This window comes from Schistocerca gregaria, chromosome X, assembly GCF_023897955.1.
Source record: "Schistocerca gregaria isolate iqSchGreg1 chromosome X, iqSchGreg1.2, whole genome shotgun sequence".
NCBI lineage: Eukaryota > Metazoa > Arthropoda > Insecta > Orthoptera > Acrididae > Schistocerca > Schistocerca gregaria.
Genome location: NC_064931.1, coordinates 292,139,673 through 292,167,313, shown reverse-complemented (window position 1 = coordinate 292,167,313; position 27,641 = coordinate 292,139,673). Strand labels below are relative to the sequence as shown.

The 27,641-nt window shown below is 37.4% G+C and overlaps 1 protein-coding gene across 1 annotated transcript in view; it reads right to left on the bottom strand.

The window, feature by feature from the left end:
• LOC126298077 (8-oxo-dGDP phosphatase NUDT18) overlaps positions 1–27,641 on the bottom strand; it is a 142,074-nt gene that overhangs the window by 23,109 nt on the left and 91,324 nt on the right. The window contains exon 4 of the mRNA XM_049989396.1: positions 21,483–21,714. Within this exon, the coding sequence (XP_049845353.1) occupies positions 21,483–21,714 (232 nt within the window). The remainder of the gene's footprint in view (positions 1–21,482; positions 21,715–27,641) is intronic.

The window sequence follows — 27,641 nt, the reverse complement described above, 5'->3', positions numbered from 1 at the left end:
TATTTGATTTTCATTTAAATAATTATTATGCTACATCTTATAAAATTACAGTTATGATAAAGCCACTTAATGGGAAGACCGGTCAGTCTGTCTTTTTTTTTTTTTTTTTTTTTTTTTCTACAGTAATGATACAGTTATGAAGTCACTCCTATGGTAGAGCAGATGTGATGTCAGTCTCAATGGGAGTATTTATTGTGGTGTACAGCTTCCACTAACTACTGCACTCATGCACTGATGTGTTTATGATGTATTGGAAAAGAACAAAAGTTTTGGGCAAAGTGAGACTGTGTAAAGTAATGAAGAATCTTGTTATGATTAGGATAAAGTAATGTTGAATAAGCACTGTTGATGACACTGAGAATGTTTTGTCTGTATTGTAGTGTACTATTTTCATGATGTGGCAATCAGTGAGAGATATCTTTGAGCTGATGTGTTTAAGACTATTATGAATTATTGAGGATTTATTATGGGATGTGATTGTGATTATGTGTTACAGTTCTTCCTGAATAATTAATTATTATTATGTTGTATTATGGAAGATTATAAAGTATTATCTGTATTACTGAAGTATTGTGAGGAATATGATTATGAAATTATGATTAGAGATTACTTATCATGAAAAAACCGAGTCACATGAAAGGTTTCAAAAGGTGGAAGTAATTTATGAGAATAATCACAAGTTTGGTCATTGACAAGGTGAAATGTAATATGATGTCTGTGCATTGGTTGCTTTGGTGATGCTCATAAGTAGCAATGATTGGTTTAAATTGTCCACTTAATAATTATTACAACCACGTGGGATAATGAATTTATGATGACCAAATGTCATGTTGCTTTCTGTGATGAGTACCATCTCAAAGCAGTATGTGGGCAGGCATTATCCTCCAACAGAATGATGCTGACCATCAACATCCCTGGGCGTTTAGACTTGATGGTACACTTCAATTTTTGCGAAGTAACCATGTGGACAGCACCTAGGAGATTACCGAGGGAGATTTAGATCCTGGAAAAGTTGCTTGGAACAGATAATCACTTTAAAATTGGTGATGGATGTCTAAAAAATATGAAAAAAATAGCAAATCATACCCTCCTTAAACTTCAAAAAAGCTTATGATTGTATCCACAGATCTTCAATGTTGGACATATTAAGGTACTCTGAACTTCATCCCAAATTAATAAAAATGATAAAATTAACTCTCAACGAGCACCAAATTCAAGATAATATTCAGAGGATAGCTATCTGGGCTGTTAATAATTACAACAGGGCTAAGAAAGGGTGATGGTCTATCGTCACTACTCTTCAAATAAATAGTACAAGTAAAATCCTAAGAAAATACGAAACTGGACCCAAGAATGGTCAAATAAATTTAAATTGCTTGTAATCCACAAACAACTTAGTGTTACTAGCTATAAAAATACAAGAAGCCAGAAATGAATTAATAAGCCTGCAAAACATAGCATAAAAAATAGGACATCAGGTATCATTAAAAAAGAGTGATATGAAGGTTACATACTAATAGGTAATAAACCACTTAACAGTAAATGACAGAAAAATAAAAATATTGAAACAATTTAAATACCTAGGAGAAATTATGACTCAACTTGAATGGAAAACCTGCAGCACAACAAAGAACTAATAAAACCATAAAGGTTCAAAAACTAACATGGTCTACATACAATAAAAAACATCTATTAATAAAAACAAAATGAAAATGCTACAAGATGGTGGTTCAGCAGGGATCACATATGCAAGTGAAACTCTTTTTGAAGTCACTCAAAGAAACAGAATTAAAAAAAATCCCAACTGTAGGGAGGAGAACATGTACAAATAAAATATATATCAGAAAGAAGGACAATGGAGGGTCGTGCCACATGAATTGGTGTACAGTGAACTGAGGCCTATTACAGATGCTACACATAAGAACAGGGTTTCTTTCTTTGGTCACATCACAAGGACACCGGAATCAAGATTAACAAAATAAATATAAGATTTAAACCAAAAACAGACAAACAACACGCAGTGAAAAGGAAATTTACAGATGAGGAAAGATAGAATAGATCACAGCGAATGAAGATATATTGGGCAATTTGGAAGGAATAAAATATGCACTTAGGAATGAAGATGACCAGCAAATGATTGACTGAAGTGGTCCAGTGGTCCAATGAAGCCATAAAAGTGAATAACAATAATCTCTTAAAAATACTCTGCTGGGCATTAAAACTGCAGTGCCACAAAGCAGGCATGCAACAAACATCAAATTGGCATGAAGAGTACTACAAGTTTGACTATGCAAATGATTACCATTTCAACACAGCTGCACAGATTAAATAAGAATAATACAATTTATGGTCTATATGTATGGAAAGATTATGCAATAGGTTTCTCATTCACACACACACACACAGACACACACACAGGATATGTTTTTAGATGGTTTTCCACATCCCACTAGATCATTACAGGCTGGCATCCAAGTCCCACCTCAGTTACATAATTCACAAATATTTGGAAAATTTGTGCCCATTCTTCCATGAATAACACTACATGCAGACACCTGTGGTACATATATTCCATCCCAAGAGGTAACAGGGTAGTGACAGGAAGAATGTCTAGCCACCCATTAAAACTAACCATCCAAATCCATAAACAAACATGTCAATCTTGTGCTGATGTGGGACAAAGGTGCAAGAAAAAGAAAACAGAAGAAGAAGAATGTTCGTTGGTTGTGAGAAGATTATTTATGCCTCCTGCAATAAGAATAAATGTAGAATTCTTGGGTGTTAATCCCACTCAGGTAGTAATTACTCTACGAAATTTCAATAAAGAGACCCACTGCCACCTTCAGGTGGTCCATAATGAGAAATATCAAGACATGTCAGTGTTTGACAGCAGTAGGGTTGTGGTCTGTTGACACTGCAGTTTATCATCAGTGGCTCTGACTTATCTTTGTGGGTACTGTGATATTATATTTCAACAAGCTAATGCAAAAATGCATGTTGCTCCTGCTGTTGTCCTGGCCAGCACGTAATCTAGATTCCTCACCCATTGGTAACATCTGGTGATGGGTTGCCTAAAGTGTGGCTTGCCACTATTAGCCAACCACTCTGACATAGAGTTGAAGTAGCATGGAACAACATACCCGTCTCTCTCATCCAAGCTAATTTCAACTCAGTGTCCAGACAGGGCAGAGCTGTTCTGCTGCCAAAGGTGGAAACTCTGTGTACTAAATTCTACACCAAGTATACCTCTAAGTCACTTACAACAAATTTAAACCATATATTCTTCCTACTCTACTGTACATGCACAAAATGTAAACATTTGCTATGTGCTATCTTTCCTCATGTTGCAGTTTTCAAGGTTAGCAGTGTACATGTAAGGACTAAGAAAATTCATATTTATTTTAAAATAAGAGTTTAATGTTGGTCAGTAGTGAGGCTATAGAACAGCTTTCTGAACATTGGTTAAATTCTACAGGTTTCATGTAGGTCATTCATCCTCTTTATGATGGAATCATAGTAGGTCTCATTAGTTTCACAGTGAACTGGAATGGGTTAGTTTTGCAGTGCACTGGACTGAAAATCTATTATCTGACAGTTGAGCAAATATATTGGGAAGTGGTGGTAAGTATATTGTCTTTCATAAAAGAGAAAAATATGATATTGAGGATATAATGCACATAATTCAAATAATATTTTTCACAAAGGGGATTTTCTTTGATATGGGCAAATGGATTCAAAAATTTACCATATAAATAGTAGAAGTATCTGATAGAGGAAGGAAGTTCGAAAAGTAAGTTACACATTATTATCACAGACTGAGTAACTTTTACTGAACACTGCACTACATTTAAAAGTGACATAAATACATAAAACCATTTTCCAACATTGTCACCAAGACTCTGTAAACAACATTGGAAAGTTCTACTAATTGTTCAATTCCTTAACAATAGAAACCGACTTCTTGATCACAGAGCCATTCAAAACCCACTGCGTGAATGTTCTCGTCATTGGGAAAGCCCTCTTTTGACTTGCAGAAAAATGAAAATTGCATGGTGCAAGATCTCAGCAGTATGGTGGATGCTTCGAAATCTCCCATCAAAAACAATGAAGTAAATTGTATTGTATTGTATTGTATTGTAATGTATTGTATATTTATTGGTCCTGTGAATCATACACTGTACAGGGGTACATAATGATATAGGACAAGTCAAATAACTTGCAATAAAGTTTAACAGAAAAACTGTTGAATGGCTTTTAGTATATAGCAATATAACTCTAACATATGGAAATAACATTTCACAAATACACAAATAAATTTTACACGCACACATTTCATACTTTCGGCCTTGATTATACAGACACACACATATATTTAGTAGACCACATATAATACACAGATAAATCTACATGTACACATTTCTTATTTTGGCCTTAATTGTATAAACTATTTAAATTTTTCACATATTTACATTGTAGATAAAAATTCATCAACACTATAGTAGCAATTCTGTAGCAAGTAGTCACTCACTGCAGTTTTGAATTTATGCATGCCAGTTATTGCCTTAATTTTTTTAGGTAGTTGTTATACAGTTTTTTCTTGCTTGCATCAGTCCTTTTTGTTTTAGTGTTGTATGTGAAAACTGCATATGTAAATCTTGATTATTCCTTGTGTTGTATGAATAGATATTTTGGTGTTTTGGAGCAATCTTGCTATTTTCGCCTATGATTTTCCTTATAAATATTATTGTTTCTAGGATCTATAGGTATGGTAATGGAAGAATATGAAGCTTTTTAAATCAGGGTTTGCATGAAGATCAAGGTACTGAGCCTTCCATTGCTCTTATAATTCTTTTTTGTGCAATAAAACAGCTTTTGCTGGATGGTGAATTTCCCCAGCAAATTAAACCATATCTTAGTAGTGATTTTGCTTGGGCATAGTACACATTTCTTATGGCTTGCATTGATGTGCATCCAGCAACAATTTTTATACTATCACAGATGGTATTTAATTTACTACATACGTGTTGTGTGCGTTTCAGCCATCTTAGGTCATCTTGGATCCAAACTCACAAAAATGTTGTGTGCACTTCTTTCAGGATTTTGCATTGTCATGCTGGAGAATAAAATCTTTACTAAATTTTCCACACCTCATGTTTTTTTATGACCTTGTACAGAAATGTCAGTGCTTCATAGTATGAATCAGCATTAATGGTTCTGCCTTTTGCCATAAACTCTTGTGTACAGAGTCCCTCCATAGTTACAGAAAATGGTGGCCATGACCTTCCCTGTTCATGACATGGAGGCAAGGGAGTGCGATTCCATTCCACAGTCACTCTCTCTATTGCAGGTGTGAAACGATGGACCTATGTCTCATCTCCCGTAATGACACACCTCAGAAAGTCATTAGATTCCATGGGGTAATGCTAAAGGAAGTCCAGAGATGCCCTAAACCTTGCACCTTTGTGGGAGGAGCAGTGATCACAGAATCCAGCAGGAGCACAATTTATGATACTGCCAGGGATCTCAGATGATGTAGGAGTATTACCTATAGAAATGAACATCTGCTGAGCAACATCTGCAATAGCCACTCTGCGATTGCTGTGAATCAGTTCCTCGGTTGCCTGGACATTGTCGTCTGTGGTCCAGATCAACAGTCTTTCTTGCCAATCAGCATCACCCACAACTGTGCAGCCTTGGTCAGCTTGTTGGCACCATTTCACAACAGTCAGATTTGCTACTGCATTTAGTCCATGTACCACCAGACTTCCACAGTGAATCTGTATCCAATTTAGATATTTCGCCCACAGGAATCATACTCTCCCACTGCATACTTAAACTTTAGAGCACATTTCCATCTGTTGCACTATTCCACTTGCACACTATGATGCATCTGTTGTCTGTACCACACTAGAACTGTCTCTCCGGGAAACCTGAAAATGTATTCTCTTCTGACAATGTGCCACTCTTGTTGAGCAATAGTCTCAGCATGAAATGACATGTGTAACTTACTTTCTGAATTCCTTGCAAAAGTGTGGCAGAAGTGTCCCCAACATTTGAAACATTTCCAAAGGTAATTGCAGCAAAATAACCTCTTCAGGCTCAAGAGAGCACAGTGTTCAAAGATAAGCCTGCAATATATATTGATATATGAGACTAAAACAGTATGCCATTTGTATCTGCTGAATTTCTTGTACAGTAAGTATCTGCATTCAATGATCAGAGTGGAACTAGAGTTAGTTAGTTATTTTTAGATTTATTGACAGTGGATTTATTTTTAAGGTCAAGAGATCTTCCAGGAATCTTCTGGCATCAGCCTCTACATCCACATACACTATGAAGTGCCTGGCAGAGGGTACTTTCCATTGTATCCATTATTAGAGCTTCTTCCCGTCACATTTACTTAGGGAATGTGGGAAGAATGATTGTTTAAACACCTCTGTAGACACATCAATTAGACTAATTCCATCCTCATGTTCCCTATTGGAGCCATACATATTGGGTTGTAGTATATTTCTTTATTAGTCATTTAAAGTTGGTTCCTGAAACTTGATAAGTAGGCTTTCTCATGATAGTTTGCAGCTATCTTCAAGTGTGTGCCAGTTCAGGTTCTTCAGCATCTCCATGACACACTGCCATGAGTTGAACACATCTGTGACCATTTGTGCTGCCCTTCTATGTATATGTTTAATATACCCCGTCAGTCATATATGGTATGGGTCCCACGCACTTACGCAATATTCTAGGATTGGTCACACAAGTGTTCTCTAAGTAATCTCTTCTGTGGACTGATTGCATTTCCAAGTATTCTGCCATTGAACTGAAGTTTGCCCATTGCTTTATCTATGATTGAGCCAATGTGATCAATTCATTTCATATCCCTATAAATTCTTACACACAGGTATTTGTATGAGTTGAACAATTCCAACTGTGACTCTCTGATATTTTAATTTTCTGAAGTGCACAATTTTACATTCCTGAACATTTAAAGCAAGATGCTGATGTGTGCACAATTTTGAAATCTCAACCAGGTCCAAACGAATATTTGTGCAGCCTTCTTTAGATAGTACCTCATTACAGAGAACTGTGTCATCTGCAAAAAGTGTGAAGTTACAATTAATAATGTCTGCCGAGGTTATTAATATACAAAATGAACAGCAAGAGACCAAACAAACTTCCCTGGAGTAGTTCTGAAGTTACTCCTGTGCGACTGCTGATGACTCGCTATGTAAGGTAACATATTGTGCCCTCCATAGTGAGAAATCCTTAATTCAGTCACGAATTTTGCTTGATATCCCCATACAGTTATACTTTCGACAGTAAGTGTAGGCGTGGTATTGAGTGAAATATTTTTCAGAAATCAGAGAATTCCTGAATGTCTTGATCCATGACTTTCAGGGTGTTACATGAGGAAAGTGCAAGCTGGGTTTTGCATGATTGATATTTTCAGAACCCATGGTGATTAGCATGTAGGGTGTCATTCTGTTCAAGATATCTCGTTACACTTGAGCTTAGAATACTTCCAAAATGTCTAGGACAGATGGATGTTAAGGATATTGGACAGTAGTTTGAGAATCACCTCTATATCTTTCTTGTAGACTGGTGTGACCTGTGCTTTCTTCCAGCTAGTGGGCACAATTTCTTATTTGAGGGATCCATGGTATATTATGGTTAATAGAGGGGCTAACTCAGCTGCTAATTCTGTGTGAAATCTAATAGTGATCCCACTGGGCCCTAAAGCTTCATTCAATTTTAGCAATTTCAACTGTTTTTCAACAACACTGACACTAGTATCAAGATCACTCATCTTTCCAATGGTGCAGTCATTGAATAGGGGCAATATCTATGGATGTTATTTTATAAGAGAACATTTGAAAATGGAGTTAAGCACTACTTCTTTGCTACCCTTGATTTCTGGACCTGTGTCATCTACGAGTATATGAACAGCCTTCATACATGACCAGAATTTTTTTGGGTTTCATGACAGCTCTTTCAATAATCTTCTACTGCAGTAATGATTGAGGGCTTCATGCACTGCCCTCTTGACAGCCAAATATGTATCATTCAGCATCTTTATACCTATAACCTTAAATACTGTTTCGTTTGTTTCACACGTCTTATGGAGTAGATGTCCCTCCCATTATGACCTGTTCTACTAGGTATGTATCAGTCAAGTGCACAGTCAACTAATCTTTTGAACTTGAGTCACAGTTCTTCTGTCCACTCCTCACCATAGCTAAATGTTTCAAGTTCCTCATTAAGATACAAGATTATGCCTACATATCTAGTTTGCTGAAAGTCTAATGCCTTCTATTTCTTTTAGTTACCTTTTATACTTTTACAGTCTTTGTAGCTACAACTGCCTCATGATCACTGACATCAGTTTCAATGTGGAAATCCTCACAGAGGGTCTGGTCTCTTTGTTGCCCTTACATCTAACAAATTTCCATTATGAGTGCATTTCTGAACTATCTTTTCTAGGGAGTTTTCTGAAAAGGCAATTAGTAATGTTTCACCAGATGTCCTGTCATTCCCAACACTTACAAAAGTGTAATTTTCCCAACTGACTGTTGGATGACTGAAGTCTCCTCTGATGATTACAGTAGGATTGAGGAATTCACACACTAGTTAACCGAAGTTTTTCTCTAAAATTCTTGGTTACATCTGGAGATGAATTCTTTGGTCGAAAGAAGGACCCAGATTAGATTAGATTAGATTAGATTAATACTTGTTCCATAGATCATGAATACGACACTTCGTAATGATGTGGAACGTGTCAGGTTAATAAAAGATGTCTGTACAAGAAATTACATTACACAAAATATTGCATGACACTAACGATTAAGTTTTTTTTTTTTTTTTTAACTTAGTTTATATCTAAAAATTCAGCCAATGAGTAGAAGGAGTTGTCATCTAGAAGTTCTTTTAATTTATTTTTAAATGTTAGTTGGCTATCTGTCAGGCTTTTGATGCTGTTTGGTAGGTGCCCAAAGACTTTTGTGGCAGCATAATTTACCCCTTTCTGTGCCAAAGTCAGATTTAACCCTGCATAGTGAAGATCATCCTTTCTCCTGGTGTTATAGGTATGCACACTGCTATTACTTTTGAATTGGGTTGGATTATTATCAACAAATTTCATAAGGGAATATATATACTGTGAGGTTACTGTGAGGATCCCTAGATCCTTAAATAGATGTCTGCAGGATGACCGTGGGTGGGCTCCAGCAATTATTCTGATTACACGTTTTTGTGCAATGAATACTTTTCTACTCAACGATGAATTACCCCAGAATATGATGCCATACGAAAGCAGTGAATGAAAGTAGGCATAGTAAGCTAATTTACTGAGATTCTTATCACCAAAATTTGCAATAACCCTAATAGCATACGTAGCTGAACTCAGACGTTTCAGCAGACCATCAATGTGTTGCTTCCAGTTTAACCTCTCATCAATGGACACACCTAAAAATTTTGAAAATTCTACCTTAGCTACAGACTTCTGTTCAAATTCTATATTTATTACTGGAGTTGCGCCATTTACTGTACGGAACTGTATATACTGTGTTTTATCAAAATTTAAAGAGAGTCCGTTTGCTGAGAACCACTTAATAATTTTGTGAAAAACATCATTTACAATTACATCACTTAGTTCTTGGTTTTTGGATGTTTTTACTATACTTGTATCATCAGCAAAAAGAACTAACTTTGCATCTTCATCAATGTGGAATGGTAAGTCATTAATGTATATCAAGAACAGTGAAGGACCTAAGACCGAACCCTGTGGGACCCTGTGCTTGATAGCACCCCAGTTTGAGGAATCAGCTGTTGTTTTAACATTACACGAACCACTTATTTCAACTTTCTGCATTCTTCCAGTTAAGTATGAATTAAACCATTTGTGCACTGCCCCACTCAAACCAAAATGATTTAGCTTATCTAAAAGAATTCCATGATTTACACAATCAAAGGCCTTTGAGAGATCACAAAAAATACCAATGGGTGATGTCCGGTTATTCAGAGCATTTAATATTTGATCAGTGAAAGCATATATAGCATTTTCTGTTTGAAAAGCCTTTCTGAAAACCAAACTGACATTTTGTTAGTACTTTATTTTTACAAATATGGGAGGCTACTCTTGAATACATTACTTTCTCAAAAATTTTTGATAGAGCTGTCAGAAGAGAGATTGGGCGGTAGTTGTTGACATCCGACGTATCTCCCTTTTTATGCAATGATTTTACAATGGCATATTTCAGTCTATCAGGGAAAACACCCTGCTCCAAAGAGCTATTACATACATGGCTGAGAATCCTACTTATCTGTGGGGAACAAGCTTTAAGTACTTTGCTGGAAATGCCATCAATTCCGTAAGAGCTTTTACTTTCCAGTGAGTTTAGTATTTTACTGATTTCAGAGGGAGAGGTTGGTGGAATTACAGTTGTTTCAAACTGCGCAGGTATGGCCTCTTCTATTAATAGCCTTGCCTCTTCTAGTGAAGATCTAGATCCTATTTCCTCCACAACATTTAAAAAATGATTATTCAAAATATTTTCAATTTCTGATTGTTTGTTAGTGCACTTGTCATTCAGTTTTATTGCACTAAAGTCTTCCTGTGCTCTTGGTTGCCCTGTTTCCCTTTCAATAATATTCCAAATTGCTTTAATTTTATTATCAGAGTTACTGATCTCAGACATGATACACATGCTTCTGGACTTTTTAATAACTTTTCTTAGTACCGCACAATAGTTTTTATAATATTGAACAATTTCGGGGTCATTACTCCCTCTTGCTGTTAGATACAGTTCTCTTTTACGGTTGCAAGATATTCTTATTCCTTTAGTTAGCCAAGGTTTTTTATATGTTTTCTTGGAATTATGTTTAACTATTTTCTTGGGAAAACAATTTTCAAATACCCTTAAAAATGTATTGTGAAATAAGTTATATTTCAAGTTTGCATCGGGTTCCTTATACACTTCATCCCAGTCTAGCTGCTGTAGGCTTTCCCTAAAGTTTGCAATATTTATATTGTTAATTGAACGCACTGCTTTGAAAGTCTGATTTATTATACTGCATGGAGCTATGTCATGTACTGTAACAAGCTGTGCACTATGATCTGAAAGACCATTCTCAACAGGATAAGCATTTATGTCCTTAAACTTATCTTGGTCTATAAAAAAGTTATCTATCAATGTACTGCTGTTCTTTGTTATCCGAGTAGGAAAATCAATGACGGAGCTCAAATTGAAAGAACTGAGTAATACTAAAAGGTCATTCTTCCTATTACACTCTTTCAGGGAATCAACATTGAAATCCCCACAAATGATAATTTGCTTCCCCCTGTCTGACAGATAGCACAACAAAGCATCCAAGTTTTCTAGAAATAGCTGGAAACTCCCTGAGGGGGACCTATACACTGTTACAATTATGAAAGTGCCATCATTTAGTTTAAGTTCAGTGGCACATGCTTCCATATGTTGCTCTACACAAAATTTTTTAGTTTCTAAATTTTTTGCACTGTGGAAGCTTTTGACATATATGGCAACTCCTCCTCTCATCATATTATCTCTACTTACATGTGCAGCTAATTTGTACCCATTGATGCTAACCTTTTGCATATCAGTGACAATGTGATGCTCAGACAGGCATAGTATATCTATTACATTCTTGGTTTCTATATCTTCTAAACAAAGCAGAAGCTCATCAATTTTATTCTTCAATCCCCCAATATTTTGATGAAATATACTAACAATATTTTTCACTTTACTTTTGTGAGTATCTTGAACTTTTTTAACATCTTTAGTACTTTTATTCTTCAATCCCCCAATATTTTGATGAAATATACTAACATTATTTTTCACTTTACTTTTGTGAGTGTCTTGAACTTTTTTAACATCTTTAGTACTTGCCTGGCTGAGTTTCCCACTGGACACTGATCTTACACTAAAAAAGAGTTTCCACCATGAGATGTAGTTCCTCCCCCCTTTAAATTTCCTGCTATCAGCCCAGCCAGTTTACCCTTCCCTTATAAGTTCGTGCCCACCTTCGATACTAAGTCCTGCCCAAACAATCCAAATACTATTTCAATTTCCATCTCACTGGATTCAAATTTCTTGTCTATTGTGACAAATAAACTACCTCCATTTTCCATTAGAATATCATTTCAACAGACACTTAAATTTTCCCTAAAAATTTCATTAGTATTATTTTCGGATTTGAACCAGCATTATGCACATACATGGTCCAGTCACATTAATGTGACCAACACTTATGTTTGAAATCAGTGTGCAATAACCATCCATAGACTGTAGGTGGCTGCACTAGCAGTGGAGGGTTTATAAAGCATGTTGGGGTGATGCACAAAACAGTGCAATCACCGTCATAATGTGGAAACTGAGTGACTTATCTTATGTCCAAAAGGGCATGGTAATTGGCTTTTGGGCCAAGGGTCAAAACATTTTCGAAACAGCTAAGTTTGTAAACACTGTTTGCATGCCGCTATGGTTAAAGTATACCATGCATGGCAAAAGGCACAATCCAAAACCGGTGCTGAGGGAACTGTGGTACACCACGGGCCATAGATGACTGGGATGAATGACAGCTATGTAGGCGTGTACGGGCAATAGACATGCAACTGCCGTGCAACTGCTCACCCAGATGAACCAAGGGACCACCAACAGTGTCTCCTCAATGACAGTTCAGTGAATGTTGCTGTGTATGTGCCTAAGCAGCAGGCGCCTGGTTCATGCACCTAAGCTGACTGCTGTTCATCAGTGATGAAGGATGGAATTTGCACAACAATACCGCAATTGGACATCCTCTGAGTGGCAACAGGTGACCTTTACAGATGAATCACATTTAATACTCCATGGCCATTTGCATGAAATGTCTGAAAGCAGACAAGGAGGAAACAGTATGGTCTGGTGAATATTTTTGTGGCATTCCCTGGGTGATCTCGTCATTCTGGAAGGCACATTGGCTCAAAATAAGTATGCATCTAACCTTGGGGATCATGTCCGCCCCTACATCCAGTTTGTTTTTTCTCGCATGACGGCATCTACCAGAAGCAGAATGCAACGTACCACACAGCCTGCAGGATACATGCATGGCGTAAAAAGCACCAGGATGAGTTTGCCATACTCCCCTGACCACCAAACCCCCCTGGATTGAAAACCAATTGAGAATTTCTGGGACCACTTCAATCAGGCAGTTCGCCCCATGAATCCTCAATTGAGAAAACTAGCTCAGCTCGCCACAGTACTGTAGTCGGTATGGCTCCACACCCGTGTCGGCAACTTCCACATCTCATGATATTATGCAATAAGTAATTATTCAGGCTTTTGACAGGTAGTGACATTAATGTGACTGGACAGTGCATTATTATGTGAGCTCCACTGCTTTTTAGGAGCATTTTAGACTCTGGCACTTTGTTGTGATGCTTTGACACTTAATCACTAGGATTTTAACACTCTCACCAATATCGGGCACTTCCTTGGACCTTACACTAATATGTCCAGGTCTCCTACAGCTATGAATGTGTGGACACCTAATATAGGACAGCAGCCTTTGATGTGTAAAGCACACCTGGCCCATTGGGGGAACTGTACAGTTCTCAACCCTTTGCGTAATTGTAGTAAGTCACAGCCTAGCTTGTGACAGAACCTTCAAAGTCTCTAATTGAAGCCTTCCACCCAACTCAGAAACAGGGGGCCACTATCAGTTCAGAAGACAATGCTGCCAATTGTCAGATTAGCTGAAACTCTGTAAGACATTTTCTCAGTCTTTTCTGCCAGTAACCAAAATATTCTAAGAATGACCTCAGAGCCCAGGCGACAGGCATAGTTTGTTCCAACATGGGCCACAATCTGCAACTTGTTGCTCCCTATTCCTTCAATGTGTGCCAGTAGAGCAACTGTTATTATCACAATACTAATATCATAAAAAAACAATGAACTTGAATTTTGCAGGACAAACATAATTAATGTCCCATATATGAGGACTAGGAGCTGATGAAAGACAGAGTTTTGAGGGACTTCTATGAAGTAGTAGGGCTCTGCCAATCACAACCAGAGGGATTGTTCAGAACTTTTCTAATAGGGATATATTTTACTTCCACTTGGCTTACAAAAGTTTCACCAATTAGTGAGCTTGACAGTGAACTCAACATAGTGACAAAGTTGACTGCAGTAAGAAGATAATATGCAGATTTTAAAAGAAATTTGATAATTCTGACTTTTAGCAGTAAGCATCTGCTAACACATTGGAAACGTATGGGAAGCAGAAAGAGAGAAAGGGGGAGGGGGATAGAGAGGGGAGGGGAGGCGGAGAGAGAGAGAGAGAGAGAGAGAGAGAGATAGAGAGAGAGAGAGAGAGAGAGAGAGAGAGAGAGAGAGAGTTGGAAGGGGGAGGGGGTTTGGATTTGCACTGAATTCACAAACACTATGACATCTTACTTATATTTAAACAGGTGCAGTTAAGGAAGGTCAAACTGCTTTACAAGAGACGTAGATTCCCTGAAGGTACCTCCCATGTAGATATAATTAATTATGGACAATTCAATGACATGTTTCAGAATGTTGCTCCAAACAAAATTCTGTACATCAACTGCATTGCATGTGACATAGTTTGAAACGAAGACATGAATACCTCCTCTTTCCCTATGTTTCCTGTTGTAAGATGTCACTGATTTATTACTTTCTTACTGCTCATTGCAAGATACTACATAGGTATAGACTACACCTTCATGGTAATTCACTAAGACTGTACATTTATTTCATTTTTACTGCATTATGGTGAAAAATGGTAACTCCTTTTTTCCTCTCAGTAGCAATTACTTCACTTTCTCTAACAATGGACAATGCATTAAACACACAGAATAGAGTTGACACAGATAATACAGTTTCACAGCTTGACACAAACTAGGCACACCACAGCCATGAACCATGTAGGATGTGGAAACCAAGATTTGTGCAAAGTCATTGGCCAAAAATGTTGAAGGGTGACAGATGCAAGCACAAATCAGCACCACAAACAAAGCCAAAATCATATTAACACAAGACACACAATCAGAGTTCCAATTTGAAGTCCAGATGCAGAACATAAGGTAATTATTGTATTTGAGGCAGGGCAGCCCATAAGGGAGCAACCCCGAAAAATGTTGGAGGCCTGGGCTTTTCAAGGGCCCATGGCAAGAAATCATGTCTCTATGCATATTTATGTTCTTTATTTAATTGTAAATTTTTTCAGGATGGAAATTTTTGCTGAACTGTCTGTGCTAGGTGACTGTACAAGCACATGAGGTCAATTTTCCTAGTGATGCTTTTGTTAGTTAACAAATTACAAAGTAAATTGATGCCACAAGAAGATTTTCTAGTTTGTCAAACTTTTCTTTAGGCAATGACACCTGGTACTGCTCCGCAAGTTTTTGTAACACTTCCCACTGTGCTTTTCAGTGCTGCCAATCTATGCAAACTGACACTGAGTAGCACTGCAGTAGCTATTATGGAATACTCTGCTTATTGTTTGGCCTTCAGCTATGAGCTTAATTTAATTTCAAATCACTTTCATTGTTACAAATAGGCACCACATGTGAACATGGAATTTGCTTTCATAAAAGCTTGTTACTTCCACAAGTCATTTCCTTTATGGTGAGTGTTCAGGATGTAGTGCAAGCTGCAAATATTGTCAGCACTGCCAGAGACATTCTCACCACAACATTTCTCATGCTTCAGCCACCATAGTGCAAATCCTTTTATTCCCTGAACTAGCTTCCAACGTGACTCAAGAAAAGTTGGACAAGCTATATAGCCTTGTAACTATCAAATTCAATTTTACAACACACATTGATAATCGACTGCAGCAATGACTGAACACCACTATCGCCAAATCACATGATAAATCCCAACATCCAGTGTTTGGCACATTTGTTAGTGACAAACTCAAAACTTTCCTAGAGATTAAATATGTTTAAATACAGATTTAGCAAATTTCTAAAATCCCTTTTGTGAGAAGAGTAGCATTTATATAGGAATTTGGGGACTCTAGCATTGCTAATTTCCCATTTTCATAAAGATGGTGTTGGTGGCAATACTGAAGACCATAATTTTCACATTTGACTCTATTTTCAGTATCCTAATGTTTTACATATGGTGTTTTTCAAATTTAAGTGTTGTGTTTACTTTCATTTATTCATTAAATGTTAGAAGTAACAGCAGCGCGCAAGTTGTTGTTTTCATGAAAATTATGCTTCTGTTATGGCACAGAATAGTAAAGGTTACGGAATTAGAAATTTTTATTCAAACTCTAACACTGCCACAGGCAAAATCAAGTCATCTCAGAGACCGAGGTGGAAGCAAGAGGTGAGCCAGTATGTCACAAGTGGGTGAAGCCCTTGACACATTACAACACCATGTGCCTAGTGATTATACGCACTCAACACAAAGAAGACTGTGACAGAAAACCAAAGGAAGTGAGACACGCACATTCATTAGCTCCAGCACAGTCTATTAAATAGCCACAGATGTACTCAAAATGATGGACTTCACCTGATGAACTTCCTGCTGCTTGCCACCTACCATCTACTGACAGAGAAACTAGCTGTCTACTGTCAACACCCCAGCACAGAGTGCTGCCAGTACTGAACTTCAACGTGGAGGCCACCAACAGGATGTCTTGGGGCCCATATTCCTGTTCTACATCCAGGCACCTTTGGGTGCTTAAACCTATCATATCAGTAGGGAGGAGGTCAACCAAACACACAACTACCGACAACAGGTACACTGCTGATGAGTCAAGGGTCATCTCAGCACACTTCAGCAGCCAGCACAAGACCACTTTGTCCTGGGCAATAGCCATGCCTGCTCGTCAGCAACTCAACGTGGTGCCGAGGTTGGTAACACCTCACCTGTGCATGCACATGCTCATCTGACATGACAGACATCAGCTAGAATCCTACACACAGCTAAATGAAGCATCAGCTGAGGCTGGTGCAGAAGAATGATGACTTGTAAACATTGTGAATAAATGATTGAACTCTAATAATGTTTTACTAGTGTCAAATATGCTTCCCACGTTCCCAACAGCTATCATAACTTCATGCAGAGCTGTGCCTGCTTGGCCCCTGTGTACTTCTTTGCTTGTGTAGGTACTACAGGTATCAGTGAATGTATCAGGCAATTCTTTCAAAATTATTTTAAAGCCGAGGCAAGTTATAATACTTTAAAAATCATTTAGTACTACTGCTTTCACTGTTATTTAAAGCTTTCCTTATCCATGTAAACATATTTTCGTAGGTATTTCTTTCCAAGATAATGTCACATTATGTTATGTTATGCACACTAATCTGGTGCACACAAGTGGTCAGAAAAATGTGAACTCAATTAAAAATTTGCGAAAAGGCTACAGGAAAAAAAAAAATCAGTAGCTACTTTTTGCCAGAAGACATCCAGTGTTGAATATAAGTAACCATTAAGCATCAGCAGAAGCAGAAGCAGAAACAGAAACATGTTGAAAGTAAAAACCTAAGTTAACTGCATCTGGTGTAGGCATTTTGCCCCCTGATGCAGGAGATGTAAGCAGACAGAAGTCAGAGTCTGATGGATGTAGTGACTGTGACTGGAATCCAAGTGCTCTTTGGCAATGGCCATACCCATTTAATAACTGGGATGAATATAGAATTGTTAGAAAGGGCATTTCAAGCACTGACCTTTGAACACTTCAATGGTTTTTTGTCACACAGAGTAGAAAACTTACCAAACATCACTTGTATTCCCAATGCTCTATCAATGAATTTGAAGTAAAACAAAGATTGGCTTGTGAGGAGTCACCACCATAAAAAACTCTTATGTTGACCATGCTCATTATTTCAGAATGATCCCAAAAAGCCTGTTACATCTAGGTTAGCTGACCTACATGAAGGATTTGACTACACAAAAATAACTTGGAAAAAGCTATATACTATTATTCCTGACCATGAGAATAGTTTGTTGCATAAAAATAATTATTTAGCATAGAGATGTTATGAACAAAGTGCAGTACATAGCACTGTGCATTGCATTTTCCAGAAACTATTGCTGAAAGAATTTTACATGGTACTATATTTTTGGCCTCACAAAATTTGCCTTTTAGGGGAAGTTGCCACCAATTCCGAGCCAGATAATGGTAACTTCTTGGGTTAATTGAGTTATTGGCTAAATATGACCCACTTTTTAAGATAATATACCATTTACGTTAAAAGCTGTACAAAGAAACACTATTTATCTCAGAGAGCACAGAACGCCCTTTTATCATTGTAAAGGTATAATATATTAAAGAAAATCTTTAAGGCAGGAGGCTTTGTATTTTTCATTTATTTGTGTTGTTCTTCCAGATGTGCCTCAGACCAAACAGAATATTCTGATTTTAAGACACCTTTTTAACAAAGAGGAAAATAAATGGGAAATTCATGGGAGGTTTCTGGAATATTCCGATTTGCAGAAAAAGCCAGGTGATGCAGATAGTAACGCTATCATAGACGTATTTCACAAGCATTGAGTTGATTTACAGTACTGTCATCCATGACCATCATCGCCAGGGAGGGATGGGGAAGGTATCCTCCCCTCCCCTCCCCTCCCCTCCCCTCCCCTCCCCCCCCCCCCCCTTGGCCCATTTTTTTTTAAGTAATTTCAATTTTTTGAGTCTTAGTTAACAAAAAGTTATATAACTGAATGAACATATCCAAGCTAAACAATTACACATATTAAAAGCTCTTGTGTAGAAGGAATTAATGGTTTGTAGGATTTTCTAATGTGTCAGTAAACCAAATCTCCTTATATTATTCACTAAAAAGATAGTATTCCAAGTCTAGTGAGTTGTATTCATGTGACTACAAGTGGTGAAGGAATGGGGTAGATAAGCATGAATATGCTTGGTTTTGCTGTAGGTATGTAGGAGGAGTGGCCAGAGGCAGATGGCTAACAATCGAACCCCACATGACAACCACTTGCAGTTTTACTGCTCTACAACATCTGTCTTCAATAATGATGCAGCAGAGGCTCAACCATGTAGTAGTTTGCAGTTTGCACAAGCTGCTGTTGGATGAAATAAACTTAAGAATGTTGCGAAAATATTCATATCCAGTTTTGGCTGCAGGAGAAAGGTAGTGGATTACAATAAGGTGAACTTTGCAAGATTATTTCGCCTTATGTTCCTAACACCATATTATACAATTTTTTTTATACTTGGTAAAATACATTTTAATCCAGGCTGAAATTTGCATGCTTTAGGAGTTTTAAGTGCCACCGAAATATATCACACGAGGCATTCAGAATGCTACAGAAGGTGGTTTTCAGTCCTTATTTTTTGCAGCTCTTTTCAAGGGATCTCCTGTTTAGACCCCTTGTGATCAAAACCCTATCTACTGATTTGCCCTCCCCAATAATTTAGAGTTGGTGACATTCATGCTGTCATGGTCAGTGCTTTGATAATGGATCATGTATGGCTGGGCAAATAAAAGGTGTGCAAGCAAAGATTGAAGATATTTATCCACTGGCAACCTTTTCTCCTTCTGTGACTCATAATCTGAATTGGTAGGATTACATGCAAGGAGAAGTAATTTAATAGTAGGCACATTCTTCATGTGTCTGAACCAGTTGTATAACTTCTTCAGGCAATTAAAATACATTGGCTGTCAATCTCTTCATCAGTTGTCTGAAACAAGATGGAGCTCAAGAATTAAGGCAGTGAAACCTACAGCAGAAAAATTACCAAGATTAATGGAAGCTTTAAATACACAATGAGACAGTGCAGTTTGTCTCATGATGAGACAGCAGAAACATACAGACTGATCAATTATTTATGAGGAACACTGATTCTCTTGAATGTTTGGGGGGGGAGGCTTTAGACCATTGAATGTAAGAAGTTTGATTCCACAGTTAAAAGATATATTCCTTGATACTGAAATGAAAAATCTTAAATGTCTTATGGTTTCCACAGATAAGGATGTAAAAGCTCTCTGGCCGGAATTCTTAAGCAGAGCTAAAACAAATGGCTACTAAAACTGGGACCAAGGCAGTTTTTTTCAAAAATGAGAGACAGGAGAAGGGAGGTTTTCTTTTATGAATCTGCTTGGGTAGTAATGGAGTGCCTGACACACTCCAAGATGAAACTGAAGAACAATTTCAAAAAGAGGATTCTGACGTAATCACATACAAGATTGTTTCTCAGATTGATTCTCAGTATGAAGAAATGAGAAATATTTGTGCAACTTTTGAAGCCACTCAAGATAAACACATTTAAAAAATTAATTAGAACTTCTCCTGATGATATGAGTGATAATCTTATTAAAGAAATACAAATGTTCCAATAAGTGAGTGCAGCTGCTTCTCCAGATTTGACAAAAACAACAGAACACAAACGTCTTCTATTTCCTCTGCTAGATGTAATCTGTACATTGAGGACTGCACTCAGAATTTTCATTATGCCAAAAGTGACTGTTGCTTCAGGTGAGAGTTGATTTAGTACATTAGAATTAATAAAATGTCATTTGAGATCCACTTTAGGCCAAGAGAAATTTAATCATCTGGCTATGATATCAATAAGGCACAAACTTCGTTCTAACATGAGCTTCAGTGATGTAGTGGATAACTTTATCAGCTGCAAGAATAGAAGATTCCATGTTCCATCTACACTTGCCCAAAACTGTTTAGCTGACCCTGATAGTATCAACCAGACATTTTAAATCAAGCTAACAAAGTACACTGCACAGTATTATTGTGTGTACTAATGTTTGTATAGATGCAATTATTAAATGAACTGTTGACAGTGCACTGTGCAGGTAGTATTTATTTACTGCTCACATAGTACAGAAGAATCAGTATTTATGAGAATGAATTCTCATGGGCTGAGAAGGCTTGGGGATACTCACAAAAGTTTGTCTAGAGGCCCACGATATCTACAGGTGGCCCTGTTTGAGGATCAGTGTACAGAGCCTCCAACAAGATACCAACTGCCAATTCAGCCATTAGGCCAAATATTTATTTCCAGTAATGGGTCAATGGAGATCCCCATATGACATGTTTATTGTGACACCTACAGTTAAAACCAATGAAAGCGAAAGTATTTGCCACAAAGACAATTTTGCTGGTGCTCTGTGTGTGTCTCCATAAGTCTGGGGTGGCACATGAGCAAAGTTAATGACAATACAGATTTTGGGTGCACTGTTTTAATTTCATGCAAAAATAGACACCTTTCAAAACATGATAATCATGATATCTTCACACAGTCTTACTGTCAAGTGGTGATATAGTTTCCCTAGTTGAGAATAAGTTATCGGAAGGCACACACAAAGGACCATGATAACAAAAAGATGTTAGACAGTCAAATACCAGATAAAGAAATCATTTAATTAAAGAATAATGAGTAACAATGACACTACTGGTTGAATAAGCTACTCATTTTCAATCAGGTTTCATAAGCTAAATTCATAAGAAAAATTCTTAAATCCTCCATACTTGCTCCTTTTTTTAATGCAGACCAGGAGACGTAATAACAATTTCTGATGACCTTTTATGACTGGTAATATTTTACCATGCCAAGGCTCAGGTGGACTTTTGTTGTATGCTCTTGCTCGCTCAATTATAGGCACAATGTCACTAGATCGAAGACAGAGCTTCTCTACATCTTTCACCCACTGGGCCTGTAATGATTCATCATCAGACTTATCTGGTGTCTTCAGTTCACCACCTGAAAATACAGCAAATTATATTTTACAGAAGAAAAAATATTACATCATAATGACATGCCTGGGCAAAGTTACTACCCAGGTTACTGTAGAAACTGAGGGGGGGGGGGGGGGGTTAGTTGTGTATGGGAGTGGACTGAAGAGAGTGGCTAAGATGTACTCCATTCAGACATTCGCTGACAAGTGAAAGCATTACTGGTCAACATAAAAAACTCTTCCAGGTTTTAAGGGTATTCTTCAATCACATTCTAATTATTTAAATTTAGAAATGTAGAGAACATTTCATACTTTTCTAATTTCTTACACAATTACAACTAAGGAAGTTAGTGTATTAAAAACCATTTGTCAAGGGGTATGCATTATCTTCAACAATTGAACTGTAACTACTAATATCAGTAACTTTTTGATATTCAAACAGTAGAGTCAGCTGATTTGGCAAGATTTCTCATAATTTGTGGTATGTTTGTTGGTTTGCAGCCACATCCTAAAATCACATTGACATAATATTTTGGCACACAAACACAGGTTTTCACATTAGCCTGAACAGATCTCCTATCTATTTGCATCTCTAAAGATATGGGAAATTTATCTTGCTTTGAATCTGTAATTCGTTTATGTATAGGGATGAGATGAGCAAACACATTTATGGTATCAGCATTAAGTCAACAGTTAATTTGTTTTCCAATATCTAAAGCAAGTAGCTTTACTCCAACAATGAAGCTTACTGCTGAAATTATCTGGCTTTCTTCATATTTTCTTTCCTCATTTCCATAATTCAAGATGTTATATTTACGAGCACTATATTAACAATATGAGTCAAACATATCAGTTATCACAGCTACTGACCGATACATATTTGATAGGAGCAGAAAACACTTGAGTATACTGGATGCTAAGTGACAAGAATGAAATGTTTTTCTCACAATTCTGGGTCAACAGCATAATCACTTCAGGAAAAGTAAATAACCTAGATTTCTGTAATAAAATATGTAAGATAGATAACAACATGTTTCAGGGTAGCACCAAAAAATTCACAAATTTTTAATAATAATACTGATTTTTTGAGAACTTTTGATTTGTTTGTTTTACAATGATACACAAAGAAAAGAATATGAATCAAAACAATCGCACAAAAATATACAGAAGTAACATTTCTAAGCCTTTCATTACAAGAGTCCACAGATGAATAAATTATTTTTAAATAGTACCTACACCCTGAAAACAAATTTTGTTATTTACTCCCTTGTAAAGAGTAAATGAATGAAAAGGAAGATTTCTAGCTTTCAGAATAGTCAACCTGGGTGCTTAGTGACCTTCTCCAACAAATCCACCTTTCCTCATTGAGTAAGGAATGCACAATTTGGTATAGAATCAGCCAAAGTTGCAAGAGTCACTTTTTATTTTGTTACTGACTAGTTTTGTGTTACCAGAACCCACTTTCAAATTAACCAGACCGACTAAACAGTATTTTCCAAAACAGCATATAAACCAAGTCAAGATTATACATATGCATATCACAAAGTCAAGTGCAACCATGAAGGGTGACAAAACAAACATATATGAGTTATGCATCTGTTCTGTCACTGTTCATGGTTAAAATTGACTTTTTTACATGAATACGTATAATCTTGACATGGTTCATATGCTATTTGAGAAAATACTGTTTTGTCTGCCTGGATGATTTGAAAGTGGGATCTGGCAACCTGAAACTACTCATCAGTTACATAAAATGTTAATCATGCAACTTTGACTGTTTCTGTACTGAACTTATTATCACTAGTTCCTGTCCTGTAATTAATCCAGCATGATGGAAATCCATAAAAGGAATATACAAGTTCCATAAGCTTTAAATAGTTTCTTCTACTCTTAAATGTTTCTATCAAAAGTTCCTTGAATTTCATCTCCTGCACATATGGCTGGCAATCCAAACTGTAAACAGCAAGTGTTCCAAAATGATTACTCTGAAAAGTTCTCGATGTCAAATCTTCCCGTGAAGAGGTACACTACAGTACTATCCACTATCATCAAATGAAATGAAATATTGAAACCTTCAATTTCTCTCTCACTTTGATTTATCATCAGAAAAGCACAAAACAATACATCTCACCATCTTAAAACACTTTGTGTAAATAGTGATATCTTGTGGTGTTTTAATATGATTAGGAGTGTATGTAATGTACTTCCAAATACTTAACATATGAGATTTAGGTCCAAGTACATAAGGATTTATGCTAACCTTTCAACTTTCTCAAGGGAAAAATTCTGTACACATTTTCTAATGAATGCTAAAAAAAGTTACCCATTTCGAAGCTAGATTACATCAGGAAAAAGTTTTATCTGAAAAGTGTGATATGACTACGAAGCATTTACCCCATTTCGAAGCTAGATTACATCAGGAAAAAGTTTTATCTGAAAAGTGTGATATGACTACGAAGCATTTACAATAAGCAACTTGGCATCAGAGCTACCTCACTTTCATGTACAGAAGAAGAGGTTTTCTTCTCTCTCTCTCTCTCTCTCTCTCTCTCTCTCTCTCTCTCTCTCTCTCGCTGAAAGAGTCACAAATCATACAAACCAGTCACAGAACATCCATACAGTTAATATTTAGTTAATTGTTGTTGTTCTTGTTGTGGTCCTCAGTCCTGAGACTGGTTTGATGCAGCTCTCCATGCTGCTCTATCCTGTGCAAGCTGCTTCATCTCCCAGTACCTACCGCAACCTACATCTTTCTGAATCTGCTTCATGTATTCATCTCTTGATCTACCTCTATAATTTTTACCCTCCACACTGCCCTCAAATACTAAATTGGTGATCCCTTGATGCCTCAGAACATGTCCTACCAACCGATCCCATTTTCTAGTCAAGTTGTGCCACAAACTCCTCTTCTCCCCAACCTATTCAATACCTCCTCATTAGTTATTGATGTACCCATCTAATCTTCAGTGTTCTTCTGTAGCACCAAATTTCAAAAGTTTCTATTCTCTTCTTGCCCAAACTATATATCGTCCATGTTTCACTCCCATACATGGCTACACTCCATACAAATACTTTTAGAAATGACTTCCTGACACTTAAATCTAGACTCAATATTAACAAATTTTGCTTCTTCAGAAACGGTTTCATTGCCATTGCCAGTCTACATTTTACATCTTCTCTACTTCGACCATCATCAATTATTTTACTCCCCAAATAGCAAAACTCCTTAACTACTTTCAGTGTCTCATTTCCTAATCTAATTCTCTCAGCATCATCCGACTTAATTCGACTACATTCCATTATCCTCGTTTTGCTTTTGTTGTTGATCATTTTATATCCTCCTTTGAAGACACCGTCCATTCCGTTCAACTGCTCTTCCAAGTCCTTTGCTGTCTCTGACAGAATTACAATGTCATCGGCAAACCTTAAAGCTTTTATTTCTTCTCCATGGATTTTAATACTTACTCCGAACTTTTCTTTTGTTTCCTTTACTGCATGCTCAATATACAGATTGAATAACATCGGGGAGAGACTGCAACCCTGCCTCACTCCCTTCCCAACCACTGCTTCCCTTTCATGTCCCTCGACTCTTATAACTGCCATCTGGTTTCCGTACAAATTGTAAATAGCCTTTCGCTCCCTGTATTTTACCCATGCCACCTTCAGAATTCGAAAGAGAGTATTCCAGTCACCATTGTCAAAAGCTTTCTCTAAGTCTACAAATGCTAGAAATGTGGGTTTGCCTTTTCTTAATCTAGCTTCTAAAATAAGTCATAGGGTCAGTATTGCCTCACGTGTTCACATATTTCTACGGAATCCAAACTGATCTTCCCCGAGGTTGGCTTCTACCAGTTTTTCCATTCGTCTGTAAAGAATTTGCATTCGTATTTTGCACCCGTAACTTATTAAACTGATAGTTCGGTAATTTTCACATCTGCCAATGCCTGCTTTCTTTGGGATTGGAATTATTATATTCTTCTTGAAGTCTGAGGTTACTTCACCTGTCTGATACATTTTGCTCACCAGATGGTAGAGTTTTGTCAGGACTGGCTCTCCCAAGGCTGTCAGTAGTTCTAATGGAATGTTGTCAACTCCCAGGGCCTTGTTTCGACTTAGGTCTTTCAGTGCTCTGTCAAACTCTTCACGCAGTATCATATCTCCCATTTCATCTTCATCTACATCCTCTTCCCTTTCTATAACATTGCCCTCAAGTAGATTGCCCTTGTATAGACCATCTATACACTCCTTCCGCGTTTCTGCTTTCCCTTCATTGCTTAGAACTGGGTTTCCATCTGAGCTCTAGATATTTATACAAGTGGGTCTCTTTAATTTTCCTGTAGGCAGTATCTATCTTACACCTAGTGAGATAAGGCTCTACATCCTTACATTTGTCCTCTAACCATGCCTTCTTAGCTATTTTGCACTTCCTGTCGATCTCATTTTTTAGATGTTTGTATTCCCTTTTGCCTGCTTCATTTACTGCATTTTTATATTTTCTCCTTTCATCAATTAAATTCAATGTTTCTTCTGTCACCCAAGGATTTCTACTAGCCCTTGTATTTTTACCTACTTGATAATCTGCTGTCTTCACTACTTCATCCCTCAAAGCTACCCATTCTCCTTCTACTGTATTTATTTCCCCCATTCTTTTCAATTGTTCCCTTATGCTCTCTCTGAAACTTGGTACAACTTCTGCTTCTTTCAGTTTATCTAGGTCTCATCTCCTTAAATTCCCACCATTCTGCAGTTTCTTCAGTTTTAATCTACAGTTCATAACCAATAGATTTTGGTCAGAGTCCACATCTGCCCCTGGAAATGTCTTACAATTTAAAACTTGGTTCCTAAATCTCTGTCCTACCATTATGTAATCTACCTGAAACCTGTCAGTATCTCCAAACTTCTTCCATGTATACAACCTTCTTTTGCGATTCCTGAACCAACAGTTAGCTATGATTAAGTTGTGCTCTGTGCAAAATTCTACCAGGCGGCTTCCTCTTTGATTTCTTACCCCCAATCCATGTTCACCTACTACGTTTCATTCCCTTCCTTTTCCTACAGTCGAATTCCAGTCACCCATGACTATTAAATTTTCATCTCCCTTCACTATCTGAATAATTTCTTTTATCTCATCATACATTTCTTCAATTTCTTCATCATCTGCAGAGCTAGTTGGCATATAGACTTGTACTACTGCCGTAGTCGTGGGCTTCGTGTCTATCTTGACCACAATAATGCGTTCACTATGTTGTTTGTAGTAGCTTACTCGAACTCCTATTTTTTTTATTCATTATTAAACCTACTCCTGCATCACCCCTATTTGATTTTGTATTTATAACCCTGTATTCACCTGACCAAAAGTCTTGTTCCTCCTGCCACTGAACTTCACTAATTCCCACTATACCTAACTTTAACCTATCCATTTCCCTTTTTAAATTTTCTGACCTACCTGCCCGATTAAGGGATCTGACATTCCATGCTCCGATCCGTAGACGCCAGTTTTCTTTCTCCTGATAACAACGTCCTCTTCAGTAGTCCCTGCCCAGAGATCCGGATGGGGGACTATTTTACCTCCGGAATATTTTACCCAAGAGGACGCCATCATCATTACAGTAAAGCTGCATGGCCTCAGGAAAAATTCCGGCCGTAGTTTCCCCTTGCTTTCAGCCATTCGCAGTACCAGCACAGCAAGGCCATGTTGGTTATTGTTACAAGGCCGTTTTGGTTATAGTTACAAGGCCGTTTTGGTTATTGTTACAAGGCCAGATCAGTCAATCATCCTGACTGTTGTCCCTGCAACTATTGAAAAGGCTGCTGCCCCTCTTCAGGAACCATACGTTTGTCTGGCCTCTAAACAGATACCCCTCCATTTTGGTTGCACCTACGGTACGGCTATCTGTATTGCTGAGCCACGCAAGCCTCCCCACCAGCGGCAAGGTCTATCGTTCAGCGGGGG